Here is a 22,594-nt window from a genome sequence, read left to right as displayed (position 1 = left end):
TGAAGCTTGGGAAGTGATGAATGTGAAGTGTTTGAGGACCTTGCAGGGAATTGGAAATAATGTATGAAGTTCAGGAAAGAAACTGGGGCTGAAGATTTGCCTTTGAGAGTCATCAGCACATATATGTCAGTTGAGCCTGGGCTGAGTCACCCACAGAGAGCATGAAATACCAGAAGGCAGTGGGGACCCTGTGGCCGACCGCCACTTCAGAGGCAGGCAGCCAAGACTGAGAAGTCATGGTTGGAATATAAGATTACATGGAAAGAGTGGTTCATGAAAGCTAAGTTAAATAAATATTTCAAAAGAACAGTTTTTAATGCACTGGTAAAGACAGAATCCAGATTGCAGAAGGCAAAAGTCAAAAGATGAGGAAGTAAGAACAGTTTTAACAACAAAGGGAAGGAGAATGATAAGGCTTGGATGATGGGGTTCGGGGGGGCAAAAGTCAGAAAAGAAATTTCTTTAACTTGAAAATATTTAGATATTAAAAGAAGTCAGTTGAAAAAAAAGGAATTGCGCTTCTAGACTGAGAATAGTTGCTGGCTCCATGTCCTGAGAAGATGAAGCAAAATAACAATAGTTCAGCTAAGGGCCGGGGGAAGCATACATCCTTCTCTTAGACAAGAAAGAAGAAAATAATAATCTCAAGGGTGAAGAAAGAAGCTGTAAGAATTCATATATGACACTCTATATTTTATAGCATCTATATACTTTCTCTCTATATTACAGAAGTCAAGGCCATCTGCTGGGGGTGAGCATATCTGGGAGAGATTGGGAGTTTCAGGAAACGTAAAAATCTGGAATTGCTTTTAGGGAAATGGTAAATAAAATTAAGTAAAGACAAATGAAAACATTTCCCAAGAAAGTTTACAGGCCCATTTAAAGTTGAAACAGTAACTGTATAAAACTTATAACTGACTAGAGTATTTGATTTTCCCAGATAGCATTCCCTTCACCAAAGCTGTTAAGAGAATGTCTTACAGCAAACGATTCAGTGAAAAGAAAAGGGGATTGAGGGTGCTGCTGTAGGAACAGCTGAAGTGACTGATGGAGGTTAAACCAGGAGTCCAAAAGGGAGAACTAAGGAGACTAGAAATCTTCATGAAATTGGAAGGTGGTAAAGGTGGGATTAAGAGACTGAGAGAGCTAGGATTAGGAAACTCTAAACTGAGAAAGAGATTCCAGAGCAGGACATTTCCAAAGTGCAGTAAGTCTCGGCAATCACCAAGCTCAGCATATGAGCATGAGAGGAAGCTTCTGAAGAAGTAACTGTAAACAGAAGTTCTGAGGACAATATTGGAAGGATTTCTCATGTGGGTGTTAAAGTCTTAGACACGATGAGAGCGGTTTAACCAGCACCACTGTCCTGGGTAAATATCATCAAGGAGTGTCCAGAATTTGCTAGGTGACGGTGAGAGTCGGGAGGACGAGGATACAGCCAGATGGAAGGCAATGGTTCAGTGAAAGGGTTGTAGACCGTGACATTTGGTCCAAAACTTAGCTTCATCCCTTGCCTGGTACATGAGCTGAGCCAGGTCCTATAACCTTCCTAAGCCTCCATTCCCTTATCAGCAAAATGGAAATATTAAGATTACATCATAGGAATGTTGTAAGAAATAAGACAAAACATGTAAAGTGCTTATCTAGTACCTGGCACATAGTAAGGGCTCAAGCATGCTATCTATTTCATTAGATGAAAGGAGAATGAGATGGAGATTAGAAAAACAATTGTCTGCCAAACTCCTTGCTTTTCTTTCTGTCTAGAAGGGCATTTGAAATTCCTAAAATCAAAGAAGTAAAATCAATCTAACACACACACTTCTCCATAATTTTTCTAGGCAGATAAAGAATTATTCTCTTACCTCTATCTTAAAAAAAGAATTACAGTGACGCCCTTAGGATCAACTTACTTATATAAATAAAACCAGTTTAAGATATTGTGAAATATGTAGAAATAGGACATTGCTTGCATAATGCCTATGTTTACTCAACAGAAAAAAGTGATAAGGAAAGAGGAACTCCACTGGTATTCTCTATAATCAAATATTAGTCCTTTAGAAGCTGAAAAATCATTAATAACATTTTTTTTGACCATGAGAAATGAGAATTTTTAATAGTGAATTAAAATAAGTGAAAATAGTAGAAAACAATACATAGGTCTACCCCATATACACCTTTATGTTTACTGGTATATGCAAAGCACGTTGGACTGGAACTTGAGATCAGAGAGGGTAGCATTTACTGAGGAACTATTATGTGTGCGGTACTATGCTGAATACTTCCCATAAGTTATCTCAGTCAAACTTCACAACAACCTTGTAAGGTATATATTAATATTCCCACTTTACAGATGGAGAACCAGAGGTTCCACAAAATTCAGTAACTTGCACTAGAGAGTAAATGGTAGAAACAGTACTCAATTCCAGCTCAGTTTGGCTCCAAAACCTATGAGCACTGCATTACTTCCTAATTTATTATGTGAAACAAATTACATGACTTAGAAAAACACGAAGAGGCCTGTCTGTCATATTTCATATTCCTGGGCCTCCACCTCTTAAACTACAAAATAAGTGGAGTGATTCCTCTTTCAGTTCTAACAATTCTATCATCATTCTAACTTTATTGCCCATTAAGATGAAAACCAGAATCACAAATAAGAAAAGCTTAAATATTTAGAGCAAACAAAAAATTCTGACCTCCTCCCAGAAGGCTGTTACATTCTCCATCACTACATCTGTAGTTGTTAAGTTATATTCCAATGTCTTATATTCTTGCTTTTGTAAGAAATCCTGTTTACAAAAGAAAGCAAAAACATATTATACAACTAGGATACTGTTAATACATTATTACATCTATTTAACTCTAATAAGTGCTGCATTTTGTATTTTATGAATTATATTAGAAATTTTTTCCTAAAAAATAATTTTATAAGTGTTCTAAAGTTAATTGTCAAGTACTAGGATTCATTATATTATAAATGCATTCTTTAAATATGTGACATTTTACAGAACTTCAGTTCAGTTCAGTCGCTCAGTCATGTCCAACTTTTGCGACTCCATGAATCACAGCATGCCAGGCCTCCCTGTCCACCAACAACTCCTGGAGTTCACTCAAACTCATGTCCATTGAGTCGGTAATGCCATCCAGCCATCTCATCCTCTGTCGCCCCCTTCTCCTCCTGCCCTCAATCCCTCCCAGCATCAGAGTCTTTTTCAATGAGTCAACTTTTCACATGAGGTGGCCAAAGTATTGGAGTTTCAGCTTCAGCATCAGTCCTTCCAATGAACACCCAGAACTGATCTCCTTTAGAATGGACTGGTTGGATCTCCTTGAAGTCCAAGGAAATCGCAATAGTCTTCTCCAACACCACAGTTCAAAAGCATCAATTCTTTGGCGCTCAACTTTCTTCACAGTCCAAGTCTCACATCCATACACGACTACTGGAAAAACCATAGCCTTAACTAGACAGACCTTTGTTGGCAAAGTAATGTCTCTGCTTTTGAATATGCTATCTAGGCTGGTCATAACTTACCTTCCAAGGAGTAAGCGTCTTTTAATTTCATGGCTGCAATCACCATCTGCCATGATTTTGCAGCCCCAAAAAATAAAGTCTGACACTGTTTCCACTGTTTGTCCATCTATTTCCCATGAAGTGATGGGACCAGATGCCATGATCATAGTTTTCTGAATGTTGAGCTTTAAACCAACTTTTTCACTCTCCTCTTTCACTTTCATCAAGAGATGTTTTAGTTACTCTTCACTTTCTGCCATAAGGGTGGTGTCATCTGCATATCTGAGGTTACTGATATTTCTCCTGGCAATCTTGATTCCAGCTTGTGCTTCTTCTAGCCACTGGAGAAGGGAATGGCAAACCACTCCAGTATTCTTGCCTTGAGAACCCCATGAACAGTATGAAAAGGCAAAATGATAGGATACTGAAAGAGGAACTCCCCAGGTCAGTAGGTGCCCAATATGCTACTGGAGATCAGTAGAGAAATAACTCCAGAAAGAATGAAGGGATGGAGCCAAAGCAAAAACAATACCCAGTTGTGGATGTGACTGGTTACAGAAGCAAGGTCCGATGCTGTAAAGAGCAATATTGCATAGGAACCTGGAATGTTAGGTCCATGAATCAAGGCAAGTTGGAAGTGGTCAAACAGGAGATGGCAAGAGTGAACGTCGACATTCTAGGAACCAGCGAACTAAAATGGACTGGAATGGGTGATTTTAACTCAGATGACCATTATATCTACTACTGTGGGAGGAACCTCTTAGAAGAAATGGAGTAGCCTTTTGGTCAACAAAAGAGTCCGAAATGCAGTACTTGGATGCAATCTCAAAAATGACAGAATGATGTCTGTTTCCAAGGCAAACCATTCAATATCACAGTAATCCAAGCCTGTGCCCCAACTAGTAACGCTGATGAAGCTGAACAGTTCTATGAAGACCTATAAGACCTTTTAGAACTAACACCCAAAAAAGATGTCCTTTTCATTACAGGGGACTGGAATGCAGAAGTAGGAAGTCAAGAAACATCTGGGGTAACAGGCAAATTTGGCCTTGGAATTTCGGAATGAAGCAGGGCAAAGGCTAATAAAGTTTTGCCAAGAAAATGCACTGGTCATAGCAAACACCCTCTTCCAACAACACCAGAGAAGACTCTGCACATGGTCATCACCAGATGGTCAACACCAAAATCAGATTGATTATATTCTTTGCAGCCAAAGATGGAGAAGCTCTATACAGTTAGCAAAAACAAGACCAGGAGCTGACTGTGGCTCAGATCATGAACTCCTTATTGCCAAATTCAGACTTAAATTGAAGAAAGTAGGGAAAACCACTAGACCATTCAGGTATGACCTAAACCAAATCCTTTATGATTATACAGTGGAAGTGAGAAATAGATTTAAGGGACTAGATCTGATAGAGTGCCTGATGAACTATGGAATGAGGTTCGTGACATTGTACAGGAGACAGGGATCAAGACCATCCCCCTGGAAAAGAAATGCAAAAAAGCAAAATGGCTGTCTGGGGAGGTCTTACAAACAGCTGTGAAAAGAAGAGAAGCAATAAGCAAAGAAGAAAAGGAAAGATATAAGCATCTGAATGCAGAGTTCCAAAGAATAGCAAGGAGAGATAAGAAAGCCTTCCTCAGCAATCATGCAAAGAAATAGAGGAAAACAACAGAATGGGAAAGACTAGAGATCTCTTCAAGAAAATTAGAGATAACAAGGGAACATTTCATGCAAAGATGGGCTTGATAAAGGACAGAAACTAAATGGACCTAACAGAAGCAGAAGATATTAAGAAGAGGTGGCAAGAATACACAGAAGAACTGTACAAAAAAGATCTTCATGACCCAGATAATCACGATAGTGTGATCACTGACCTAGAGCCAGACATCCTGGAATGTGAAGTCAAGTGGGCCTTAGAAAGCATCACTAGGAACAAAGCTAGTGGAGGTGATGGAATTCCAGTTGAGCTATTTCAAATCCTAAAAGATGATGCTGTGAAAGTGCTGCACTCAATATGCCAGCAAATTTGGAAAACTGAACAGTGGCCACAGGACTGGAAAAGGTCAGTTTTCATTCCAATCCCAAAGAAAGGCAATGCCAAAGAATGCTCAAATCACCGCACAATTGCACTCATCTCACACGCTAGTGAAGTAATGCTCAAAATTCTCCAAGCCAGGCTTCAGCAATATGTGAACCGTGAACTTCCTGATGTTCAAGCTGGTTTTAGAAAAGGCAAAGGAACCAGAGATCAAATTGCCAACATCCGCTGGATCATGGAAAAAGCAAGAGAGTTCCAGAAAAACATCTATTTCTGCTTTATTGACTATGCCAAAGCCTTTGACTGTGTGGATCACAATCAACTGTGGAAAATTCTTCAAGAGATGGGAATAGCAGACCACCTGACCTGCCTCTTGAGAAACCTATATGCAGGTCAGGAAGCAACAGTTAGAACTGGACAAGGAACAACAGACTGGTTCCAAATAGGAAAAGGAGTACGTCAAGGCTGTAATTGTCACCCTGCTTACAGAACTTATCTATACGTTAAATTTTAACATACCACTGACTCATCCTTGTACTAGACTACATGTTAACCTTAGTAATGAATTTAAAAAGCACACCTGAACTACCCACTAATCGCCTCAATTCAACATTAAGAGAGAGAAAACTGGTATTTTCATCTTTGTAGCATCCTTCTTTTATTAGTCCCTGGTCCACCACTGGCAAACTCTGTTGGTGGTTTAGTTGCTGGTTCTTGTCCCACTCCTGTGACCCCATGGACTGTAGCCTGCCAGGCTTCTCTGTCCATGGGATTTTCCAGGTAAGAATTCTGGAATGGTTTGCCATTTCCTTCACCAGGGGAATCTTCCTGACCCAGCCAGCGATCGAGCCCGGGTCTCTTGCACTGCAGGCAAATTCTCTACTGACTGAGGTACTAGGGAAGTCAAACTCTGGCCTAGGTTAAATAATGGCAGAACTACCTTAAAGTGGCTCGCCCTTCCCCCTCATTTTTTTACACTTATGGCACACTGATTTATTTTCTGGATTAAATATTTAAATATATATCACAACAGCATAATAAAACATTTTGAATTGTATACTAATTCTAAAAATTATAACCACATCCAAGTTCCTGGTGGTGATTCTGTTAGCTTGGCATAAATTGAGTCTAATAACCGTAAGGACTTTAGAACTTCTCTTCAAAATTAACAGCTACGTCAGAATGCTGAGATTTTAAGGTAATTAATGTGGCATACATTGTCATTCTCATCCATCATACTGTTCAGAAAAATACTTGGAAAAGTTTAAGGTAAACATTCCTAGCATAGAAAATTTAATAACTTCCTGATGAATCTGCCACCATGATTTTGCACATTTGCCAAGTTCATTAGAACTATTCGATTGATTGATTACTTGAATAATAATCTCCAGAATACGGAAACAATATTTTTTTCAATTTCTCTGACTAAAATCTCATGGGCTCTCATTTTATTTCACTAGGCTTTACAAGGGCTTGTTGGACCACATATAGACATCAAGAGAGGAAATACTGTACATCAAACAGGTCCAAGGCCAAGAATTCATCTCTAGAGAGTTTGCTCAGGACAAAAGTTCTAAACTGCTCTAAATTCATGGAGTCAGAGGACCCATTTTGGTACACTACCTGTATTTTGTTTATTGCTCCCAGAGAATCATACCAAGTTTGTACAGCCCAGGGGAACTGCCGAGTAACTGCCATGCGCAGAACGATGCAGAATGAGATGGTTGTGAATATTTTTCGAAGGATGATTCCTTTGAGCAGTGCATAAGGAAGCACAGATAAAAATACCACAAAGAACCCTGAGAAGAAGAAGGCTGAGCTATTGAGGTATCTCACATAGGCTGCCTTCCGGGTGAGTTTCAGTTCTGTTCTAAAAAAAAAAAAACAAAAAAAAACAAATAGTAAGATTTGGGGTGCTTATATATACTTTCCAAAATATCAGGCATCTTGGAATAAAAAATCTGCACATAGACTCTCAAAAGCTTTCTCTCTGCTTTCTGATTCTGGTTCTACCCTAGATGAGCTGTGTGACCTTGAACAAGTTATTTAACCTCTCTGGGCCTCAGTTATCTTTTCTGAAAGAGGGGTGGATGACAATGAATATACCAGCATAAAATACGTATAAATATTATTTTTAAATAATCTCAATAATTATTACATTATTTTTATATCTTCATTCACATCATTATTAATTTACAGATTAATGAAACTAGTAATTTTTTATTGATTGGTGTTTTAAGTATTTAAGTACAGATATGAGAATAATGTTGAAAGATTTATAGAAGGAAAAGACAATCCTGGGATTCCCTAATGGATTGTCAACATTTTAGAAGTTCTGGATTGGCTTTGGATAACCTTTAAAATAACATATGAGCCAAAGAGAAGTGGTTCTCAAGGCTTAGCAAAGGTAAAAATCACCTGAGAAACTTTTTAAAATGAAGTGTATCAGGATCACCATTCAGAGATATTGACTGAGTCTGCAGTAGGCCTCCAGAATCCGCTTTTTAAAAAAGATTGCTGCCAGTAATTCTTGGAAAATTACAAGAGAATAGGTATTGCATCCACCCTCTCTCCTTTCAGGAAAATTATTTGCAATCATACTTTTTTTCAGTCTGAACTGCAAATGTGAACTATTTTTTCAACACAAACAGAAGAGGTTTAAATGCACCAACAGCCAGAAAACAGGGAGTGCAGAGCTGGCAAAAACAGAAGACAATGCTTCCTTCGACCTTCATCCCACCCTCACAGGATCATCAAAACTGGAGTCACTTGTGATCCTTCCGTTCAGCTCTTGTGAGGGAAAGAGCAGAGATGAGTCAGACAAGTAGAGCATGCTGGTGGGAGGGGGCGATAGCTGTGCCTGGCATTTGGGTGCTAGTTCCACATGCTTGTACAACTCAGAAAAGTTCTCATTCTCAAGTGGTAGAATTCAGATGAAATCTTTTTTTCAAGTCTGAAAAAAAATGTAATCCTCAGCACTCTGATGAAGAAAATGAAGTTCAGTGCTCCCACCTACATTGTGATTCCCAGTCAAATGTGGTTTAGCTTACCTATTTTAATTATTTGGCATTAAAGGCAGATTATGATTTTGGAATCTAACTGGGGTGTGACTCAGCTCTGCTGGTTATAGCTATGCCATCTTAAGCAAGTTGCTCTTCCCTCTGTCCCTACAGAATCCACATCTACAGAAGAGAAATGTAACATCTCCCTTGTGGAGTTGTCGCCACAATAAACGACAGCACAGGAACTTGCACTTAGAACTTTCATGTCTCTCTAATCTTCAACTGAAAGAATACTGTTGGCTAGGCTTATATTTTTTTAATGCTAGAAAATGCTGATTACCAAAATGTTAATAAATTTGTCAAAACTGTCATTGTATATTATAAACAGTTGAGGAAAATGAAGGAATGATACTATAAGAAAAGAATAACGGGCTCAAGAACATGTATTGATAAAGAATCACCCAGAAAGCAGTACTCCCCATAATAACACTAACACTTTGAGTCATAAAAACATTTTATCTTATTATGATTAAAAAAAATTGAAAGTGACTTTATTACCAGAGAGCAGTAAAGAAGTAGATTTTCAGGGAGCACTGCATAGCCTTTTACCCAGTTCATCAGTGACCCTTGAGAGCTAACTCAGTTGTTAAAGAGAAACATTTCAACCAACTAAGCAAGATCTTTACGGATGTTTCTGGAAAGAAAATATAATTCCTTTCCTGGATTTGTCTTGAAAGGCATAATAAAAACAGGTGACCAATCATGTTTGGGCAATAAGTAGTCTTTTACTCTTTCTATTTACATGGCAAAGGACTTACCATTTCAGCATCTCTTTTGTTGTTCCAATCACACACCTGCAGCTCAGTTACCACTGTCTCCTGGACTCAGCAGCCTGAATCCCTGATAATCATATTCATATCATCTAAAATGGAACTCTTCTCTTTAGTATCTTTTCTTCCTTTGAAATTCTCATGAGCTAATTCATTCTGAAATTATTTGCCCTTTAACAGAAGATCTATGCCCACTGAGTCTCCTTAGAACCCTTTTTTAAAATTGCAATTTGTAGAACATGGAACTTGACTAAAGAAAAATGGTCTTGGGGCTACAGAAATACCTTGGTTTATATCATGTCCAAAATTTTCTCAGCAACAGTATCCCAGTCTGTGCTGTACTTTTTTGCTGGCTATAATCTTTACTAACCAGTGAAAGAAAGTTATCTGAGGCAAAACAAGACCAGAGATCAAGATGGGTGCCAAGTACTGATTCTACTTCAGGCGGTGGCTTTCATTACTTGAATTGATTTTTCAAGTGGAGGGTTTATAGAACACAATTTATAGATATTACCCTGGCATTGCTCTTAAGTAAAGGAAGAACAAACATATTTTAAACAAACAGAAGGGTTTTTTTTGGTTTTCTTTTCATGAGCCATAACATACAAATTAAGGAAGTTATAATACTAGAGAATCATTTATTTGGCTCAGAGTTGTATCTTTTTTACTCTAGCAGCTCTATTTAAGGTTTCATTCAGTCTTTAGCATCATGATCATTAGTTTAGTCTATTAAGCAGCTGTAAACACAAATAGGCAGTTCTTTGTAAGATATCCTTGTAGTGCAAAAATAGCTCACCTATGTAAAATGCCAGTCCCATGAAAATGACATTAGACCACTAACACATGAATACTGATATAACTTAACACAACTATTTGGTTGTCAGAAATTTCAAATATGAGCTGAAGTCCACTGTGACATACTCCTTTTAAATATATTAAACCTTAATTGACTAATTTAACTGATATTAACATTTTTCGAATGACTTACTGTCTTAGGTTTTCAATGATTTTTTCCATTGCTTCTTCCCAGCAGTATGCCTTAACTGATTGGATATTTTCAATCATTTCTGATGTTATCACCAGTCTTTCATTGATCTTTCCAGCTCTCTGATCTCTGTAAATTATTTCATCCACAAATCAAATACTTAGTAAAAATAAGGCAAGCCGCCCACTAAGAACTGCCCAAGCTTTTAAGAAAAGCCACATTTCTTTTATTAAACAGATGGATGCTTATTTTATTATCAAATACACAGTGACAAAAATAGTAACACTCAATCAGTAAATGCCTCCCAATTGCAGACCATGTATGAGATGCATGTCATATACTATGCCTAATCCTCCAAGGAAGGCGACTATTTCATTTTCAAAACTGAAAAAACCAGAAACACAAAGGTTGAAGCAGCTTGACACAGGTCGTATGTCTAGTAAGGTGCAAAGTAGGATTCAAACTAAGAACTATTTGACTCCAAAATTTGAACATTTTCTTTCACACTCTAGCTGGCAAACTCCAGAAGTCCTCTTTCATAAGCAGTGATTGGGATCACTGAATCATTCAGTAAAAGAAAGCCACTAAGGCTGTGATGTGATGATTCATGAACCAGAGTAGAAAAAGCTCATGAACTTTACCTAAAATGTATGCATTCCCTCCCATTCACAATGTTTTGAATACAATGTTTGGATACAATGTTTTATCCATTGTACCTAAATCTCTGATGTGCAAAAAAGCAAAATGGATGGTAACATACTTATAAAGAAATTCTATAGACTGGCAAGCTAAAAAATGTACCATTGATATAGAAAGTATCATTTATATCCAGGTCCCCAACTTCTGGGATCTAATGTCTGATGATCTGAGGTGGAGCTGATATAATAATAACAGAAATGAAGTGCACCCCTCTCCCCATCCATGGAAAAACTGTCTTCCACGAAACCAGTCTCTGGTGCCAAAATGGTTGGGGACCTCTGATAACATCATGAAAATATTCCTTTTTGCGACATCTAGTAAGAAGATCCAAGGTTCAGTACATAGAGAAGTTCTGGTTTTACCTGAGTGGGCTAGTATGTCATACACTCTGCCTAATCCTTCTGACAGCCTAAGGGAGATGATTATTTCATTTTAAAGATGAAAAAAACAAACACAGTGGCAGAAGCAGCTTGACACAAGTCATATAACTAGTAAGAATGCAATCTGTGTTTCACACTATTTAAAGAGTTTCTACCTGTACTTCATCATCATTTTCCCTAATCCGGCTTGAAGAAGGGCGAGGACTATGAGGAAAGCAAGCCCACAGAAGGTGAAGGCCTGCAACAACTCCCAGAGCAGCCCCATGAGCAGCGTCACTTGCAGAGGAGCGATCCACACAAAATGTGCCAGTGCGAGTCCCTGAAAAATAAAATCACAGTGAAAACCATGGACATTTTATCCTCCACCCCCAAAACAAAGAGAAAATCAAGAACAGGAGAAAGAAATCAAGCACAGTGAGCTCATACAATCATGGTTCTGAATGCACTAAAATCTAGGTATTCATTATATGGAGCACACAGCAATGTGCTTAAACATTCTACACAGAGACTAACTGCAAGTTAGTCCAAACCAACTGCAAGTCACTGTGATTTTTTCCAGTGGATATGTGTGGTGATTGGATATCACCACACCACTTAGGTACCGTGTCTAGAATTCTTTAAGTAACTTATTCCTCTGCGAATAAAGCAAGAGCCATGACAGAGAACATGAGAAGACAAGACTCTCCTGAATTTCAGTCTATAAAATTGCACAACCCTATTACCTGACCAAATACTCAGAAAACAACATGCACACTCAATTCAAAGTAAATTACTTAGCACTTGCTGAGAGTCTGATAGCATGCTAAATACTAGAAATGCAAAGATAAATACATTGTGTATAAAATACATAATCTGTCCTCAAGGACCTTGAATTTTATTGTGACAGAAGACAGCCCTAAACAAGAATTTTTCAGAGTATCATACTCAGCCAAAGGAAATAACTGATTTAAAGCACTAAAATGAAACAAGATCTGATAAGGATTTAATTTTGAAAAACCACACCAAATAAAAAGCCAGCTGAGGTGCCCTTGAGTTGTCTGGTTCTGTGAGATCCCAAAATGGCACTCTGCTACACAAGTCGGTTTTCAGAAATAGGGAAGCTAGGAATGCTTATGACATAACCACTCACTAGTTATCTGACTCAGAAAATCTTTGGGGTTGTATGATTTATAACAAAGGTGCATAGAAGAGTAAATCAGTAGGTACATACTTCATCAAATTTGTTCAGGTTGTTGGAAAGGAGACTAACAAGTTGTCCAATACTTATTTTATCCAGAACACGGCTTGATAGCTTCAAAGTCTAAAAGGAAATTAGAAGTTAGATGATGTCACTGCACAGTAGACATATTTATAAGCATGTTATAATACAGCTGAGGAGTTAGGTAACTATGCATGCATTTTTTAAGTAAACCTAATAAAATTATCTTATGTTCATTTAATTTAATATCTTCTCAGATTTATAAATATTTCTCTTTACAATAAATATAATGGCATGCCTCTACTTATATTATTTAACAGTATCTATGGGGTCGCAGAGTCGGACACGACTGAAGCGACTTAGCAGCAGCAGCAGCAGTAGAGAGGGTTAACAATTGTTTCTAGTCCAAAATGGGAAAAATATTGTACTTGAATATTCATTTATATACTGCAGAGGTTTGCTTGTTGTTTTTTTATTTTTGTTTGTTTTTATTACAGATGAAACTAAAGGCAAGTGAAATTTGAGATTAAAACTTCAGTCTCATAGGGAATTATATTCAATATCTTATAATAACCTATAGTGGAAAAGAATCAGGAAAAAAAAGATATATATATATCTGCATCACTTTGCTGTATACTTGAAACTAATAATAATGTAAGTCAATATATTCAATAAAATTTTTTAAAATAAAATCTTGGCCTTAAATTTTTCATGTACTCTATGGTGACTGTTGAATAAAATTACAGTTAAAGTCAATACAAGTATATTATAAATAATTATTAATAATTGTCTGAAAGATTACATTAACAACAAAAAATTCTTAAATTTTACAACGAAAAATACATCCATATAGACAAACAGGATTATAAGTAGATAAATTAATTATTATTATGAGTGGTCACAGGCACACTTCGCCTACAAAATTTAATAAGAATTGGCTTTGACTGAAGAGTACCCATTTAATATTTGCTTCAACTGACTCTTACACATGTATTGAGCACTTAGATACAAATCACTGTATTCAGGGTTTCAGGGATTATTATTAGTTATTAAAAAAATTATTACCTCAAGACACCTAACAAATACATAACTAAATATGATAAACTAGTTAAAGGGAGTGGAATATAATAGGGTGGTTAAGAGCAAGTTTACGTATCTGGTTATAAAAATCTGTAAATATTTCACTGAGGGAGAATTTAAGATGGTGTGGAATAACAGATAGTGTTTAGATAAGCACAGATGAAGAAAGAATAAAGCTGTTAACTCCAAATGCTATTAGAGTAGTATGTCGGGGCAGGGTCCATTGAGCTAGATGATACATGCTTTAGTAACACACTCAGTCTCAGGTGACCCGAATTCTATAATGCTTAACATGGAATGTACGTGCACAATAAATACTCAGTGAATATCTACTCACTATATAGTTATCTTTCTCAAAATTCACAGGCAAAGTTCAACCTAGTTTGCATTTAGATTCATTATTTAAAATCTAATTTGAATGTATCATGTTGCAGATTTTGGAACAAAGAAGATGATGCTCTATGACAAAATCTATAATAATTTGGGAAGAGTCAGTGGCTGCCTGCCACATGGATAAAACTGGTCAGATAAGGCACTAGTTAACTTTAGTGACCAAACCACACATGGAGATGCAACTGTCTTCTTAGATGGTGATGTCAGTGCAGGTCAGTAGGTATGGCTAGAGGGGTAAAGTAAGCTGGGTAAGAGCACATATAAACAACACTGAGAAAGAACAGACATAGCTTCCAACTTTTCATTAACGCATCCTGGGTTTGAAGGAACATATATTGCTGTATTTGTGCTAAACATAATATAAGAACTAATCCACAAACTAAACAACTCTTTGCCCTCCCTTCCACTTTAGCCCTGAGGGCTTCATGTCTCTCTTTCTATGTAACACAATTTGACTTGCAACATTATTTCAGTACCTATCTTATGTTCTCTAGTAACTGGAAAACCCTTAACTTCAAGAGGGAAGCCCATGTGGCACAGTGGTAAAGAATCTGCCTGCCAATGAAGGAGACATGAGATGTGGGGTTTGATCCCTGGGTTAGGAAGATCCCCTAGATAGGAAATGGAAACCCACTTCAGTATTCTTGCCTGGAAAATTCCATGGACAGTGGAGTCTGGCAGGTCCATGGGGTCATAAAGAGTTGGACATGACTTCAAGGATTGTGACTTATCCACTTTAGAAATTTTGAAGCAGTTCTTACACAGTGTTCTATACTTTTTAGGCCTTTAGTTTATCAAAATATTTTATTCATAAAATAGGAATAATAGTTTCTACCATATAGAGTTTTGAGGAGGATCAAATGAAATGATATACCTAAATCACTTAGAAGTTTGTCATGAACATCAATTATCACTATAATAATCACTTTTATAACTGTTTTTATTTTTTTATTTTTTTAAGCACGGAGTATAATTTTATTTATTTATTTTTATTTTATTTTTAAACTTTACAATATTGTATTAGTTTTGCCAAACATCAAAATGAATCCACCACAGGTATACGCATGCTCCCCATCCTGAACCCTCCTCCCTCCTCCCTCCCCATACCCTCCCTCTGGGTCGTCCCAGTGCACCAGCCCCAAGCATCCAGTATCGTGCATCGAACCTGGACTGGCGACTCATTTCATACATGATATTATACATGTTTCAATGCCATTCCCCATATTTCCCTACCCTCTCCCTCTCCCTCTCCCACAGAGTCCATAAGACTGATCTATACATCAGTGTTTGTTTTGCTGTCTCGTACACAGGGTTATTGTTACCATCTTGCTAAATTCCATATATATGTGTTAGTTATAACTGTTTTTAAACTGGATTCAACTTTCTTTCATATGCATCTTGTCTAAATTCTATCTTCTAAATGATATCTAATAATTTATTCACTTATATAAAATTTCTGGATCAAGATAAGATTTTTATTGATTTATCACCTGTGCTTTCCTGGCACTTGTAAACTGATGAGATTGCAGCTGGGGTGATTTGGTTACACTGTGGACTCAGTTTTTCACTTGGGCCTCCATAAAAGGTCTTTTTGAACACTAATGTATAACTATCAAGGTTTTACAACACCACTGACCTTGCATGTATATTATGGAAATGTTAATGGGTTATTTGTAGAGGGAATGTCAGGTCCACAGCTCTTATAAGCCAAATATATAAAGTTTTTATATTGGGGGAATAAGAAAGAGAAGAAGGGTAAAGAAAATAACCAAAATAACCAACAAACTATCTATAAAAAAAAAAAATAAGAAATCTTTAATCTTGGTAAATCAAAGAGTCACACATAAATCAGGTTGGTGAAAGCATGTATCATTGTGTCACTAAGATGACCTTAAAATGTGTTTGTAAGGTAAGAAATTCCTTTTTTTCCCCCACTGTGATGCATGGCATGCAGGATCTCAGTTCCTCAACCAGGGATCAAACCTGGGCCCCATGCAGTGGAAGTGTAGGGTCTTAACCACTGGATCACCAGGGAAGGCCTGGTAAGACAGTCTTAATTTGAATCCACCCAAAGCATGGTTTAGCAACGTGGGCTTTTGACTTGACAATGAATACGGAAAAGTAGAAAAGGTTCTTATGGTTGCCGTGTATGTGTTATTTCAAAATTTTTAATTTCCAAGACTTAGGATGACAAAAATCTAACTCAAAATAAGGCAGTGGATACTATCATTGTGTCATAACTAGTTAAAAATAGCACGAAGTCATGTCCAGCTCTTGTGATCCCATGAACTGTAGCCTGCCAGGCTCCTCTGTCCATGGGATTCTCCAGGCAAGAATATGGGAGTAGGTTGCCATTCCCTTCTTCATGGGAACTTCCCAACCCAGGAATTGAACCCATGTCTCCCACATTGCAGGTAGATGCTTAACTGAGCGAGCTATGGAGGAAGCCCCCATAACAAGTTAAGGTAGAAATATCAATTGCTTGGTTGATCAATAACAATTACACACTATATTCTTGTTATTGCACATAAAGGCAAATGGCATTTTACCATAAGATGATATTTTGTCAATGACTTTTATGCACACAGCAAGAATCATTTCAACAGGGAGCCATGGATTCCAAAAACTGATGATATGGAAAAAACAAATATGAAGCTTAAAATACAGGCAGTTTACAGAATTACTCAATAATTATTAGTTGAAGGGAAGTATCAAGGAAAAATTAGAAATATTCATTATTCCTGCCATTTACTTCACAGCCCTACAAAACTGATTTTAGCATTTATCCCTTACTTGTACTAGTGTAGCATTTAAAACACAATGCCACTAACAAGTAGCATAAAGACTGTGCAAGGAAGTATTACCTTCTTATAAATCAAACTAAACATAGCTATTCTCATCTGCATTCCAATGTGATGGAGACCAAAAATGGCTGGGTGCAGGAGCAGTGTCCTCACGATAAAGAGAAGGCATAGGCCTATGCCTAAGTAAATGGCAATGGAGCGTTCCACCTTGTTATCTGGGTCATAGGAAGCTATGATTCTTCCCAGTAAGAGAGGCTGGACTGCTTTGGTGACTTCCTGCAGAAGATGGAAAACAGAAAAATGAAATTTTATTTTTCTTTCATAAAGTGCCCTCACAATTTCAACACAAGCAGTTTCATCTTTACAGGAGGATTTAAAATGGGCTTACACAGCAGGCCATGCCATACATGAAACTCTTGATGTCCTTTGTAATATCTTTATACTATGAAATAAGACTTTATTTAGGTTTTAGCAAAAATCATTTGGAAACATTTATGTACGAGGTGTTTTCTTTCTTTCTTTTTTTTTTTTTTCACTAAAAATATATAGCAGCCATAAAGTAAAGGTCCAATTTCTAAAGTAGTGTGTTAATTGGTAACATCTACATTGCACTTAACACTTTATAAAATATTTTTCATTTGATTTTTATGACAACTTCAGGAGTCAAGAGTAGGCATTATTAGTTTCACAGTGCAGATGAAAAAACCGAAGCCAAAGAGACCAAGCGATTGATGTGATTTCAAAATAGAACTCTCAAAAGTACTTTGAGTGATAGAATGAACAGCAGAATGAACAGCTTCTTGAGACAACCACATAAAGGGGAGCTGGCAACAGGAGGGAGGAGCAAAAAGGCACTGGTGCCATTGACAGTCCGATGCCGTATCCTTCCCAGTCTGGGATAGGTGGTGACTTTTAGGAAGAAGTGTGTCAAAAAATTGCAGCCTCAGGCCAGTTTCCAACTATTCATCAAGGGCTCAAAGGTCTATGAGTTAACAAGAAAGAAAAGAAAGTGAAGTTGCTCAGTCGTGTCTGACTCTTTGAGACCCCGAATCCTGAAAGATGATGCTGTGAAAGTGCTGTACTCAATATGCCAGCACATTTGGAAAACTCAGCAGTGGCCACAGGACTGGAAAAGGTCAGTTTTCATTCCAATCCCAAAGAAAGGTAATGCCAAAGAATGCTCAAACTACCGCACAATTGCACTCATCTCACATGCTAGTAAAGTAATGCTCAAAATTCTCCAAGCCAGGCTTCAGCAACATGTGAACAGTGAACTTCCTGATGCTCAAGCTGGTTTTAGAAAAGGCAGAGGAACCAGATATCAAATGGCCAACAGCTGCTGGATCATGGAAAAAGCAAGAGAGTTCCAGAAAAACATCTATTTCTGCTTTATTGACTATGCCAAAGCCTTTGACTATCTGGTTCACAATCAACTGTGGAAAATTCTTCAAGAGATGGGAATACCAGACCACCTGACCTGCCTCTTGAGAAACCTATATGCAGGTCAGGAAGCAACAGTTAGAACTGGACATGGAACCACAGACTGGTTCAAAATAGGAAAAGGAGTTCATCAAGGCTGTATATTGTCACCCTGTTTATTTAACTTATATGCAGAGTACATCATGAGAAACGCTGGACTGGAAGAAACACAAGCTGGAATCAAGATTGGCAGGAGAAATATCAATAACCTCAGATATGCAGATGACACCACCCTGATGGCAGAAAGAGAAGAGGAACTCAAAAGCCTCTTGATGAAAGTGAAAGTGGAGAGTGAAAAAGTTGGCTTAAAGCTCAACATTCAGAAAACGAAGATCATGGCATCCGGTCCCATCACTTCATGGGAAATAGATGGGGAAACAGTGGACACAGTGTCAGACTTTCTTTTTTTGGGCTCCAAAATTACTGCAGATGGAGACTGCAGCCATGAGATTAAAAAACGCTTATTCCTTGGAAGGAAAGTTATGACCAACCTAGATAGCATATTCAAAAGCAGAGACATTACTTTGCCAACAAAGGTCCATCTAGTCAAGGCTATGGTTTTTCCAGTGGTCATGTACGGATGTGAGAGTTGGACTGTGAAGAAGGCTGAGTGCCGAAGAATTGATGCTTTTGAACTGTGGTGTTGGAGAAGACTCTTGAGAGTCCCTTGGACTGCAAGGAGATCCAACCAGTCCATTCTGAAGGAGATCAGCCCTGGGATTTCTTTGGAAGGAATGATGCTAAAGCTGAAACTCCAGTACTTTGGCCACCTCATGCAAAGAGTTGACTCATTGGAAAAGATTCTGATGCTGGGAGGGACTGGGGACAGAAGGAGAAGGGGACGACAGAGGATGAGATGGCTGGATGGCATCACTGATTCGATGGACGTGAGTTTGAGTGAACTCTGGGAGTTGGTGATGGACAGGGAGGCCTGGCGTGCTGCAGTTCTTGGGGTCGCAAAGAGTTGGACATGACTGAGCGACTGAACTGAACTGAACTGGACTGTAGCCCGCCAGGCTCTTCTGTCCATGGGATTCTCCAGGCAAGAATACTGGAGTGGGTTGCCATTTCCTTCTCCAGGGGATCTTCCCAACGCATTCCCAGTCTCCCGCATTGCAGGCAGAAGCTTTATCCTCTGAGCCACCAGGGAAGCACAGGATGAGTTAACAAGGGAAGACCAAAGTTGTGTTTTCCAAATCCACTTTGTCTGATCCTCAACTGACCACTGAATCAAACTGTTCACCAAATCATTACCACTTTGCCTGGATATGTAAGAACAGATTTGAGCACATGGATTTGAATCCAGACGGTCTAAGTCTTAACCATTTTGCTAAACTGCCTTCAAAAGAAAAAGACATAATTCTTGTTTCATGGTGGTCTAGTGAAATGGGGATATGAGGCTAAACCTTGCCTGGAAATAATGCTATGCTAATTGAGTCTATTTCATATGTATATTTTCAACCAGACAGCCCCTCTCCCCTTTTGCCTAGCGTTATTCTCCCTCAGCTGATAATTTGCTCCACCCACCCCACCCCCACCCCCATTTTCTACAATGTCTTTTCTAAACCTCAGTGCCCAACTCCATCAGCCCACTCATTCTCAATAGGTAAAGTGCTTTCCTATAACCACATCACCCCCACAAGCTATAAGCCATAGTGCCATCCTTGACTGACTACAGGCTTTACGTAGCTATTCATTCAATACTTGGTTTTCAGTACCTCATTTCAAATTAACTACGTAGACCAAGGTTCTGAATGTAAGAAAAAGTTCAAACCTTTTTAAAAACTTTCCAAACTAATCACAAACATGGAATATTAGAATTCTCTCATCCCATATAGCCACATTTTAATATAAGTTTGAATTGTACCAAACAGACAGATACTAAAAAAAATAAACAAACATGCTAACAACCTACCCAGATAAACCAGGTAAATAGTTGGCCATATCTACTAAAGAGTCTATTTATCTTCCCAGGTGGCTCAGTGGTAAAGAAGCCACCTGCCAATGCAGGGGGCATAAGAGATGTTGAGAAGATCCCCTGGAGAAGGAACTGCAACCCTCTCCAGTACTCTTGTCTGGGAAATCCCATGGATAGAGGAACCTGGTGGGCTGAAGTCCATGGGGTCGCTAAAGACCCAGGACTTAGCGACTGAGCACACATGCACACAGAAGAGTACCTTCTATCTAAAAGGTAAATAAGTGCAGAAATTACTGCTTGTTGGCATGTACCATTTTATGCATGCTTTGTACTTTTGTTACATGTACATTCATTTTTACAATATATAGAATTGTTTTTGAGGCTGTAACCTTTATATAAATGGTATCATATTGTGCTGCTTGCAACTTTCTTTTAACTTTTTAAACACAGTTGTGTTTCTGACATGTAGCCCCAATGATACTTATATATCTACCTCATTTATTCTAAGTGCTGTTTACATGACATCCTGTGACTAAATCAGGATAATCGCCCCATTCCCTATGCTGGGGAAGATGGGCTGTTCCCATTCCTCAACTATTAAATCTGTGCAAGTGCTGCCCTAGCTGTTTTTATTAAGTTCTATAGATTCATGCCAAACTTTCTCTAGAATAGATCATTTATTTCAAAATAATTCCTTAAACTATGAAAATGTACAGTCAACATGAACCTTAGATTTGAAACTACATGTATAAATATATCCGTAATACAAATATAATTTTCATAGTATGCTTATAGTGGCACTATTTCATCCTCAAACTTAATTTTACATCAATGTTTTATCCTAGAATTTTTCCATATTATGTCTACATTCTTCATAGACAAATGTCAATGCCACATCTATACTGATTTATTTTTACACTAATATTGGGTTTGCATTTGGTTAAAATGCTCTCTTGATTGCAGTCAAGAGGAATGAACTCATATGTGCCACCCATGTTGGATATACTGTGTGTGGCCATGAAGCAGAGAATAAGTTGGGAGCACTACCAGACATAACAGATAAAATGTCATTTCTTGTTCATTATAAGACTTTAGCCAGAAGACTATGATGTGTGACAACTTTCCATGAATCCAGCTGCTTGTATCATAATTAGCATAATCACCTTCCTCCTTTTTCCAGGACTAGTAGATACTATTATTGAATATAGAACCACTGATAAAAACCACCATGCATATTTCTAAGGAGTGACTCTTATCTATGGAATGCCAAAAAAGAATATTCTGAGGGAAAAGAGAAATATTTTAGTAATTGAGCTGTACACAGAATTTTTAGAGTTAGAAATATATCGGTTTACTTAAGTTTTCTCCTACTGAGTAATCTGAACTAAAGTCCCTGCCACTGTATCACCATTATATTTTTTCCATAACCTGTCACCTCACAACAGAACTATTTGCAGAATTGGAATTCAGTTGTGACTTATAACAAAATAAATAAGACTGTGTTAATCTGATTCAGATACCTATTCTGCAGGTTGCATGACTGAATTAATTAGCTGTCACCTTACCTCAAACAAAAAGAGAACATATTCATCCTTTGAACAACAATGGCTATTCCACAATGACATTGGTAGCATTACTCTGGAGGGTACATGTTCACAGAAAAAAGAAAAGAAAAATGCAGAAAATTTTTGGTAGAGAAAATTTTAATAATTTGACCATCTGCCAACAGCAAAACATAAACCTCACTGCCACATGGAACCCATCAACATTCAAGGACAAAATCAGCACTCCAGACCCCTCCTCCTATAGTTTTCCATGCTCTGTTTTAAGCAGCATGTTCTCTAATATTTATAATGAAAGCACTTACAGACATCACCTGATTTTATTATTTGGAAAGGAAAACAATGGTAACTGATACCTAGGCTTAATCTATGTGTGCAGTCCTTTAAAAAACCATCCTGGTAATGACGGGGAGAAACACAGTCCTCTATTCTTACTTCGTGTGAACCCTGTTGCCAGACTATTTTCATTACACAAGAAAAGTCCCAATTTGCGACCATATAAAATAGTGCAAGCTGACTAAGGCTTGAATGTAATGAGGTAGAATGCAAATTTATTTAAAATTTGATAAAATATTTTATTTTTAATCAGACACAAATCAAGATGAAATTAAGAGTTCACTTAGATAATGGGAGAAGCCTGATACCAATCTTTAAGTCAGCGCGACAAGGCAATAAACACTGAAGTGAGAGTCATGAAATCCAAGTTCTTAT

At 37.8% G+C, this 22,594-nt stretch overlaps 1 protein-coding gene across 2 annotated transcripts in view; it reads right to left on the bottom strand.

Moving 5' to 3' along the window:
* Positions 1-22,594, bottom strand: part of CFTR (CF transmembrane conductance regulator) — a 219,456-nt gene that overhangs the window by 136,363 nt on the left and 60,499 nt on the right. For both annotated transcript variants that reach the window (XM_070369592.1, XM_070369593.1), the window contains exons 4-9: positions 16,985-17,200; positions 12,660-12,749; positions 11,605-11,768; positions 10,374-10,499; positions 7,177-7,423; positions 2,697-2,789 (exon numbers count right to left, since the gene is read on the bottom strand). In XM_070369592.1, coding sequence (XP_070225693.1) covers positions 2,697-2,789; positions 7,177-7,423; positions 10,374-10,499; positions 11,605-11,768; positions 12,660-12,749; positions 16,985-17,200 — 936 coding nt within the window. The remainder of the gene's footprint in view (positions 1-2,696; positions 2,790-7,176; positions 7,424-10,373; positions 10,500-11,604; positions 11,769-12,659; positions 12,750-16,984; positions 17,201-22,594) is intronic.

Source organism: Bos mutus, chromosome 4 (genome assembly GCF_027580195.1).
Source record: "Bos mutus isolate GX-2022 chromosome 4, NWIPB_WYAK_1.1, whole genome shotgun sequence".
In the NCBI taxonomy this organism is placed as follows: Eukaryota; Metazoa; Chordata; class Mammalia; order Artiodactyla; family Bovidae; genus Bos; species Bos mutus.
The sequence above is the reverse complement of the archived record's forward strand: the minus strand, read 5'-3'. Positions and strand labels throughout refer to the sequence as shown.